At 54.8% G+C, this 10,000-nt stretch overlaps 1 protein-coding gene across 1 annotated transcript in view; it reads left to right on the top strand.

Annotated features, from left to right (window-relative positions):
* Positions 1-10,000, top strand: part of LOC147086752 (PDZ domain-containing protein 4-like) — a 143,580-nt gene that overhangs the window by 841 nt on the left and 132,739 nt on the right. Inside the window, exon 1 of the mRNA XM_085978313.1 lies at positions 1-46. This exon is cut by the window's left edge and continues 841 nt beyond it. Within this exon, the coding sequence (XP_085834439.1) occupies positions 1-46 (46 nt within the window). The remainder of the gene's footprint in view (positions 47-10,000) is intronic.

The following is a 10,000-nucleotide window of genomic DNA, read 5'->3' as shown; positions in this document are numbered from 1 at the left end:
GGGATGTAATATGTGCGTGGTGGAAAAAGCCGAGGAACAATACAAGGTGCTGTGTCAGGTAGGGGCGAGAGAGAGATGGAGCGAGGGGGAGAGAGGCGGAGCGAGGGGGAGAGAGGCGGAGCGAGGGGGAGAGAGAGCGAGGGGGAGAGGGAGGGAGGGGGAGAGGGAGGGAGGGAGCGAGGGGGAGAGGGAGGGAGCGAGGGATGGAGAGAGGGAGAGAGGGAGAGAAGGATGGAGAGAGGGAGGGAGGGATGGAGAGAGGGAGAGAGGGAGGGATGGAGAGAGAGAGGGAGGGATGGAGAGAGAGGGAGGGATGGAGAGAGAAAGAAGGAGCGAGGGGGAGACAGAGGAAGAGAGAAGGACAGATGGAGGATGAGGGGGAGGGAGGAAGAGATAACGGGGGAAGGTGAGAGATGGAGGGAGGGGGAGAGCGACAGAAAAAGGAAGGATATAACAAAGGGGAGGGAAAGAGCGAGGGAGAGAGAGAGATGGAGAGCGAGCGACGGAGACGGGGAGAGAGAGTGAAGGAGAGCAGATAACAGGGAGGGAGGGGGGGAGATGGAGAGAGAAAGAAGCAGGATCGAGACGCTGCAGAGATCCACCTGTGCTACAAATTGATTGCAGATTGCTGCGCGGGTTGTCAAGGAGCCAGTTGTCTGCCGTGGCTGATTGTTTGTGCTGATTTTTCCATTGCGAGTTTGAGGCATTGAAAGGAGCGCTCGGGGTCTCGAGATCCACTCGCCTCCATCTAACCGCGCCCTGCGCCGCGTAGACCCAGTGTAACGCGGGTGGGGGGAGGGTGAAGGCGCATGTTGATCTCCGCTCCCTGCCGTCCGCGCGCCCTTCACTTGCATCGGTCCCACTCTGCTCCGGGGAGTCTTGCAAACATGCTCCTCTCCGTCAATTAAACCTCCCGCTCGGTTCCCCGCCTTCCGTAACGGCCCAGGAAAGAACCGCACGGTGCGGGGTTGAGAGACTCGAGCCCGGAATCCAGGCCGACACTGCCAGTGCGCTACAGAGGGAGTGCCGCACTGTCGGAGGGGCAGTACTGAGGGAGCGCCACACTGTCGGAGGGACGGTACTGAGGGAGCGCCGCACTGTCGGAGGGGCGGTACTGAGGGAGCGCCGCACTGTCGGAGGGGCGGTACTGAGGGAGCGCCGCACTGTCGGAGGGGCGGTACTGAGGGAGCGCCGCACTGTCGGAGGGGCGGTACTGAGGGAGCGCCGCACTGTCGGAGGGGCGGTACTGAGGGAGCGCCGCACTGTCGGAGGGGCGGTACTGAGGGAGCGCCGCACTGTCGGAGGGGCGGTCCTGAGGGAGCGCCGCACTGTCGGAGGGGCGGTCCTGAGGGAGCGCCGCACTGTCGGAGGGGCGGTACTGAGGGAGCGCCGCACTGTCGGAGGGGCGGTACTGAGGGAGCGCCGCACTGTCGAAGGGGCAGTACTGAGGGAGCGCCGCACTGTGGGATGGGCGGTACTGAGGGAGCGCCGCACTGTCGGAGGGGCGGTTCTGAGGGAGCGTCACGCTGTCGGAGGGGCAGTTTTTCGGATCAGACTTTAACCTAAATCTCCAAACTGCCCTCTCAGGTGGATGTAAAAGATCCCACGGCCACTATAGGAAGAGCAGGGGGGAGTTCTCCCCGGTGTCCTGGGGCCAATATTTATCCCTCAACCAACATACAAAAACCGATGATCCGGTCATTATCACGTTGCTGTTTGTGGGAGCTTGCTGTGCGCAAATTGGCTGCCGCGTTTCCTACATTACAACAGTGACCACAATTCAGAAAAAGTCCTGCATTGGCTGTGAATCGCTTCGGGACGTCCTGAGGTGGGGAAAGGCGCTGGAGAAATGGGAGTCCCTTTCTTTTTTTTAGGAAGCCCAAGGTGAGTCATACCTGCGGGATCAGTGGGGAACAGTGTGGGACTGAGCCAGCGAGTCTGTGACCAGTTAGTGGGTGCGGGCTGGCTTGCCTTCACTGACCTTGTGTTGGGTCGAGGAGGGAGGGAACCAGCCAGGGTTCCTGCTCCTGATCAATGGCCAGTGACCCCCTGCCGGACAATGCCTGTCGAGAGAAAGAACGCGCACTTCTCCAGCGCCTTTCCCCACCTCAGGACGTCCCAAAGCGCTTCACAGCCAATGAAGTACTTTTTCTGAATTGTGGTCACTGTTGTCATGTAGGAAACGCAGCAGCCAATTTGTGCACAGCAAGCTCCCACAAACAGCAATGTGATAAATGACCAGATCATCTATTTTTGTTATGTTGGTTGAGGGATAAATATTGGCCCCAGGACACCGGGGAGAACTCCCCCCTGCTCTTCTTCCAATAGTGGCCGTGGGATCGTTTACATCCACCCGAGAGGGCAGACGGGGCCTCGGTTTAACATCTCGGGGAGAGAGAGAGCGCAAGGCAGCACCTCTGACAGTCCAGCGATTGCTGGGAATGTTTGATGGGACAGTGTAGAGGGAGCTTTACTCTGTATCTAACCCGTGCTGTACCTGCCCTGGGAGTGTTTGATGGGACAGTGTAGAGGGAGCTTTACTCTGTATCTAACCCGTGCTGTACCTGCCCTGGGAGTGTTTGATGGGGACAGTGTAGAGGGAGCTTTACTCTGTATCTAACCCGTGCTGTACCTGCCCTGGGAGTGTTTGATGGGACAGTGTAGAGGGAGCTTTACTCTGTATCTAACCCATGCTGTACCTGCCCTGGGAGTGTTTGATGGGGACAGTGTAGAGGGAGCTTTACTCTGTATCTAACCCGTGCTGTACCTGCCCTGGGAGTGTTTGATGGGGACAGTGTAGAGGGAGCTTTACTCTGTATCTAACCCGTGCTGTACCTGCCCTGGGAGTGTTTGATGGGACAGTGTAGAGGGAGCTTTACTCTGTATCTAACCCGTGCTGTACCTGCCCTGGGAGTGTTTGATGGGACAGTGCAGAGGGAGCTTTACTCTGTATCTAACCCGTGCTGTACCTTCCCTGGGAATGTTTGATGGGGACAGTGTAGAGGGAGCTTTACTCTGTATCTAACCTGTGCTGTACCTGCCCTGGGAGTGTTTGATGGGGACAGTGTAGAGGGAGCTTTACTCTGTATCTAACCTGTGCTGTACCTGCCCTGGGAGTGTTTGATGGGACAGTGTAGAGAGAGCTTTACTCTGTATCTAACCCGTGCTGTACCTGCCCTGGGAGTGTTTGATGGGACAGTGTAGAGGGAGCTTTACTCTGTATCTAACCCGTGCTGTACCTGCCCTGGGAGTGTTTGATGGGACAGTGTAGAGGGAGCTTTACTCTGTATCTAACCCGTGCTGTACCTGCCCTGGGAGTGTTTGATGGGACAGTGCAGAGGGAGCTTTACTCTGTATCTAACCCGTGCTGTACCTGCCCTGGGAGTGTTTGATGCAACAGTGTTTTTTTTTATTCGTTTATTGGATCAGGGCATCGCTGGCGAGGCCCAGCATTTATTGCCCATCCCTAATTGCCCTTGAGAAGGTGGTGGTGAGCCGCCTTCTTGAACCGCTGCAGTCCGTGTGGTGAAGGTGCTCCCACAGCGCTGTTAGGGAGGGAGTTCCGGGATTTTGACCCAGCGACGATGAAGGAACGGCCGATATATTTCCAAGTCAGGATGGTGTGTGTGACTCGGAGGGGAACTTGGAGGTGGTGGTGTTCCCGTGCGCCTGCTGCCCTTGTCCTTCTAGGTGGAAGAGGTCGCGGGTTTGGGAGGTGCTGCCGAAGAAGCCTTGGCGAGTTGCTGCAGTGCATCTTGTAGATGGTCCACACTGCAGCCACGGTGCGCCGGTGGTGGAGGGAGTGAATGTTTAAGGTGGTGGATGGGGTACCGATCAAGCGGGCTACTTTGTCCTGGATGGTGTCGAGCTTCTCGAGTGTTGTCGGAGCTGCAACTCATCCAGGCAAGTGGAGAGTATTCCATCACACTCCTGACTTGTGCCTTGTAGATGGTGGAAAGGCTTTGGGGAGTCAGGAGGTGAGACACTCGCCGCAGAATGCCCAGCCTCTGACCTGCTGTTGTTGCCACAGTATTTATGTGGCTGGTCCAGTTAAGTTTCTGGTCAATGGTGACCCATAGGATGTTGATGGTGGGGGATTCGGCAATGGTACTGCCGTTGAATGTCAAGGGGAGGTGGTTAGACTCTCGTTTGTTGGAGATGGTCATTGCCTGGCACTTAAGTGGCAGGTAACGTTCGCGGCACAGATCAGCCCAAGCCTGAACGTCGTCCAGGCCTTGTTGCATGCGGGCATGGACTGCTTCATTATCTGAGGAGTTGTGAATGGCGCTGAACACTGTGCAGTCATCAGCGAACATCCCCATTTCTGACCTTATGTTGGAGGGAAGGTCATTGATGAAGCAGCTGAAGTTGGTTGGGCCTAGGACACTGCCCTGAGGAACTCCTGCAGCGATGTCCTGGGGCTGTGATGATTGACCTTGAATCACCACAACCATCTTCCTTTGTGCTAGGTATGACTCCAGCCAGTGGAGCGTTTTCCCCCTGATTCCCATTGACCTCAGTTTTACTAGGGCTCCTTGATGCCAGACTCGGTCAAATGCTGCCTTGATGTCAAGGGCAGTCACTCTCACCTCACCTCTGTAATTCAGCTCCTTTGTCCATGTTTGGACCAAGGCTGTAATGAGGTCGGGAGCCGAGTGGTCTTGGCGGAACCCAAACTGGGCATCAGTGAGCAGGTTATTGGTGAGTAAGTGCCAATTGATAGCACTGTCGATGACACCTTCCATCACTTAGCTGATGATTGAGAATAGACGGATGGGGCGGTAATTGGCCGGGTTGGATTTGTCCTGCTTTTTGTGGACAGGACATACCTGGGCAGTTTTCCACATTGCCGGGTAGATGCCAGTGTTGTAGCTGTACTGGAACAGCTTGGCTAGAGGCGCGGCTAGTTCTGGAGCACAAGTCTTCACCACGATAGCCGGGATGTTGCCAGGGCCCAGAGCCTTTGCTGTACCCAGTGCGCTCAGCCGTTTCTTGATATCGCGTGGAGTGAATCGAATAGGTTGAAGACTGGCTTCTGTGATGGTGGGGACCTCAGAAATAGGCCGATTTGGATCATCCACTCAGCACTTCTGGCTGAAGTTGGTTGCAAACGCTTCAGCCTTGTCTTTTGCACTCACGTGCTGGGCTCCACCATCATTGAGGATGGGGATATTCGTGGAGCCTCCTCCTCCCGTTAGTTGTTTAATGGTCCACCACCATTCACGACTGGGTGTGGCAGGACTACAGAGCTTTGATCTGATCCATTGATTGTGGGATCGCTTAGCCCTGTCTATAGCATGCTGCATCCGCTTTTAAGCATGCATGTAGTCCTGTGTTGCAGCTTCCCCAGGTTGGCACCTCATTTTTAGGTACGCCTGGTGCTGCTCCTGGCATGCTCTTCTACACTCGTCGTTGAACCAGGGTTGGTCGCCTGGCTTGGTGGTAATGGTAGAGTGAGGGCTATGCCGGGCCACGAGGTCACAGATTGTGGCGGAATCCAATTCTGCTGCTGCTGATGGCCCACAGCGCCTCATGAATGCCCAGTTTTGAGCTGCTAGATCTGTTCTGAATCTATCCCATCAGGGAGGCTTACTCTATCTAACCCGTACTGTACCTGCCCTGGGAGTGTTTGATGCGACAGTGTAGAGGGAGCTTTACTCTGTATCTAACCCCGTGCTGTACCTGCCCTGGGAGTGTTTGATGCGACAGTGTAGAGGGAGCTTTACTCTGTATCTAACCCGCGCTGTACCTGCCCTGGGATTGTTTGATGGGACAGTGTAGAGGGAGCTTTACTCTGTATCTAACCCGTGCTGTACCTGCCCTGGGAGTGTTTGATGCGACAGTGTAGAGGGAGCTTTACTCTGTATCTAACCCGTGCTGTACCTGCCCTGGGAGTGTTTGATGAAACAGTGCAGAGGGAGCTTTACTCTGTATCTAACCCGTGCTGTACCTGCCCTGGGAGTGTTTGATGCGACAGTGTAGAGGGAGCTTTACTCTGTATCTAACCCGTGCTGTACCTGCCCTGGGAGTGTTTGATGGGGACAGTGTAGAGGGAGCTTTACTCTGTATCTAACCAGTGCTGTACCTGCCCTGGGAGTGTTTGATGGGACAGTGTAGAGGGAGCTTTACTCTGTATCTAACCCGTGCTGTACCTGCCCTGGGAGTGTTTGATGGGGACAGTGTAGAGGGAGCTTTACTCTGTATCTAACCCGTGCTGTACCTGCCCTGGGAGTGTTTGATGGGGACAGTGTAGAGGGAGCTTTACTCTGTATCTAACCCGTGCTGTACCTGCCCTGGGAGTGTTTGATGCGACAGTGTAGAGGGAGCTTTACTCTGTATCTAAAGCGTGCTGTACCTGCCCTGGGATTGTTTGATGGGGACAGTGTAGAGGGAGCTTTACTCTGTATCTAACCCGTGCTGTACATGCCCTGGGAGTGTTTGATGGGACAGTGTAGAGGGAGCTTTACTCTGTATCTAACCCGTGCTGTACCTGCCCTGGGAGTGTTTGATGGGGACAGTGTGGAGGGAGCTTTACTCTGTATCTAACCCGTGCTGTACCTGCCCTGGGAGTGTTTGATGGGGACAGTGTAGAGGAAGCTTTACTCTGTATCTAACCCGTGCTGTACCTGCCCTGGGAGTGTTTGATGGGGACAGTGTAGAGGGAGCATTTCTCTGTATCTAACCCGTGCTGTACCTGCCCTGGGAGTGTTTGATGGGGACAGTGTAGAGGGAGCTTTACTCTGTATCTAACCCGTGCTGTACCTGCCCTGGGAGTGTTTGATGGGGACAGTGTGGAGGAAGCTTTACTCTGTATCTAACCCGTGCTGTACCTGCCCCGGGAGTGTTTGATGGGGACAGTTTAGAGGGAGCTTTACTCTGTATCTAACCCGTGCTGTACCTGCCCTGGGAGTGTTTGATGGGGACAGTGTAGAGGGAGCTTTACTCTGTATCCAACCTGTGCTGTACCTGCCCTGGGAGTGTTTGATGGGACAGTGTAGAGGGAGCTTTACTCTGTATCCAACCTGTGCTGTACCTGCCCTGGGAGTGTTTGATGGGACAGTGTAGAGGGAGCTTTACTCTGTATCTAACCCGTGCTGTACCTGCCCTGGGAGTGTTTGATGGGACAGTGCAGAGGGAGCTTTACTCTGTAACCTGTACTGGACCTGCCCTGGGAGTGTTTGATGGGACAGTGTAGAGGGAGCTTTACGCTGTATCTAACCCGTGCTGTACCTGCCCTGGGAGTGTTTGATGGGGACAGTGCAGAGGGAGCTTTACTCTTTATCTAACTCGTGCTGTACCTGCCCTGGGATTGTTTGATGGGGACAGTGTAGAGGGAGCTTTACTCTGTAACCTGTACTGTACCTGCCCTGGGAGTGTTTGATGGGGACAGCGTAGAGGGAGCTTTACTCTGTATCTAACCCGTGCTGTACCTGCCCTGGGAGTGTTTGATGGGGACAGTGTAGAGGGAGCTTTACTCTGTATCTAACACTTGCTGTACCTGCCCTGGGAGTGTTTGATGGGACAGTGTGGAGGCAACTTTACTCTGTATCTAACCCGTGCTGTACCTGCCCTGGGAGTGTTTGATGGGACAGTGTAGGGGGAGCTTTACTCTGTATCTAACCCCATGCTGTACCTGCCCTGGGAGTGTTTGATGGGGACAGTGTAGAGGGAGCTTTACTCTGTATCTAACCCGTGCTGTACCTGCCCTGGGAGTGTTTGATGGGACAGTGTAGAGGGAGCTTTACTCTGTATCTAATCCGTGCTGTACCTGCCCTGCGAGTGTTTGATGGGACAGTGTAGAGGGAGCTTTATTCTGTATCTAACCCTGTGCTGTACCTGCCCTGGGAGTGTTTGATGGGGACAGTGTAGAGGGAGCTTTACTCTGTATCTAACCCGTGCTGTACCTGCCCTGGGAGTGTTTGATGGGGACAGTGTAGAGAGAGCTTTACTCTGCATCTAACCTGTGCTGTACCTGCCCTGGGAGTGTTTGATGGGACAGTGTAGAGGGAGCTTTACTCTGTATCTAACCCGTGCTGTACCTGCCCTGGGAGTGTTTGATGGGACAGTGTAGAGGGAGCTTTACTCTGTATCTAACCCGTGCTGTACCTGCCCTGGGAGTGTTTGATGGGGACAGTATAGGGGGAGCTTTACTCTGTATCTAACCCGTGCTGTACCTGCCCTGGGAGTGTTTGATGGGACAGTGTAGAGGGAGCTTTATGCTGTATCTAACCCGTGCTGTTTGGATGTGTTGTGATCTGGAATGTGCTGCCTGAAAGGGCAGAGGTGGCAGATTCAGTAGTATCTTTTAAAAGCGACTTGCATAAACACTTGAAGGGGAAAAATGTGCTGGGCTGTGGGGAAAGAGCAGGGGGTAGTGGGACTAATTGGAGAGCTGATTGATTCAAAGAGCCAGCACAGGCATGATGTGCCAAATGGCCGGCTGCTTTGCTGTATCCTTGTGTGATCTATGGGAATATAGACTGAGGCAAAATAGTAATTAATCCTGCCCGACACGCCCACTGCAGTGCAGATGGAGCACCGCACTGTCGGAGGGGCAGTACTGAGGGAGCGCCGCACTGTCGGAGGGGCGGTACTGAGGGAGCGCCGCACTGTCGGAGGGGCGGTACTGAGGGAGGACCGCACTGTCGGAGGGGCGGTACTGAGGGAGCGCCGCACTGTCGGAGGGGCGGTACTGAGGGAGCGCCGCACTGTCGGAGGGGCGGTACTGAGGGAGCGCCGCACTGTCGGAGGGGCGGTACTGAGGGAGCGCCGCACTGTCGGAGGGGCGGTACTGAGGGAGCGCTGCCCTGTCGGAGGGGCGGTACTGAGGGAGCGCCGCCCTGTCGGAGGGGCGGTACTGAGGGAGCGCCGCACTGTCGGAGGGGTGGTACTGAGGGAGCGCCGCAGTGTCGGAGGGGCGGTACTGAGGGAGCGCTGCACTGTTGGGGAGCGGTTCTGAGGGAGCGCCACTCTATCGGAGGGGCAGTACTGAGGGAACGTTGCACTGTCGGATCTGATCGATCGCACCTGATGTGTGTGAGGGATCAATATCAAGCGGCAGCTACAATGCCACAATTACTTTGTAATGTGTTTAATACAAATGGGATTGCCCTGACAGGGCAGAGCAATCAACCAGTAATCAAACTGTGTAAGCGCCCAAAGGGCAGGGAAATGTCCCCAGGGCACCGAGGCACACAGACAGACAGCAGAACTATCCCAGTCTCCCCCACTGCCCAGTCACTTGCTGTGATTTAAAAAAAATTCTCCTCCTTGTTCTCAAATCCCTTCATGGCCTCCTCGCTCCTCCCTATCTCTGTAACCCCCTCCAGCCCCTACAAACCTCCCAGATCTCTGCGCTCCTCCAATTCTGGCCTCTCGCGCATTCCCCCGGTTTCCATCACTCCGCCATTGGCGACCGCGCCAGGGCCCCCGAGCTCTGGAATTCCCTCCCTAAACCTCTCTCGCTCTGTCTCTCCTCCTATGAGACGCTCCTTAAAACCTTCCTCTTTGACCAAGCTTTTGGTCACATGTCCTAATGATCTCCTTATGTCTCCCTGTGTGGCTCGGTGTCTGATTTACACTCCCGTGAAGCGCCTTGCGACGTTTTACTACGTTAAAGGCTCTATATAAATGCAAGTTCTTGTTGTTGAGACTCAGAAGGAACGCAGGAGTTGGTTGAAGACTTTTAATCGAGGCGTTTCGCAGCTAGTTTCAATGCTGGGAGGGGCTGGCCTTCCATTCACTTCCTGCGAATGGGGAAAAAAATATTTGGAGATTCTACAGACAGCTGCCTTGTGCAGAGAGATAGGGAATGGGAAAATTGGGAGAAAGAATGAAGGAATGAACACTTGACTGACTGACTCGCATCTCTCCAGCGCCTTTCACCACTTCAGGACGTCCCAAAGCGCTTCACAGCCAATGAAGTACTTTTTGAAGTGTGGTCACTGTTGTAATGTAGGAAACATGGGAGCCAATTTGCGCACAGCAAGCTCCCACAAGC

The sequence above is a fragment of the Somniosus microcephalus genome, unplaced genomic scaffold (genome assembly GCF_052327205.1).
Source record: "Somniosus microcephalus isolate GS21.2 unplaced genomic scaffold, FLI_Smic_1.0 unresolved_chr7, whole genome shotgun sequence".
NCBI lineage: Eukaryota > Metazoa > Chordata > Chondrichthyes > Squaliformes > Somniosidae > Somniosus > Somniosus microcephalus.
This window is presented reverse-complemented; position numbering and strand designations above follow the sequence as displayed.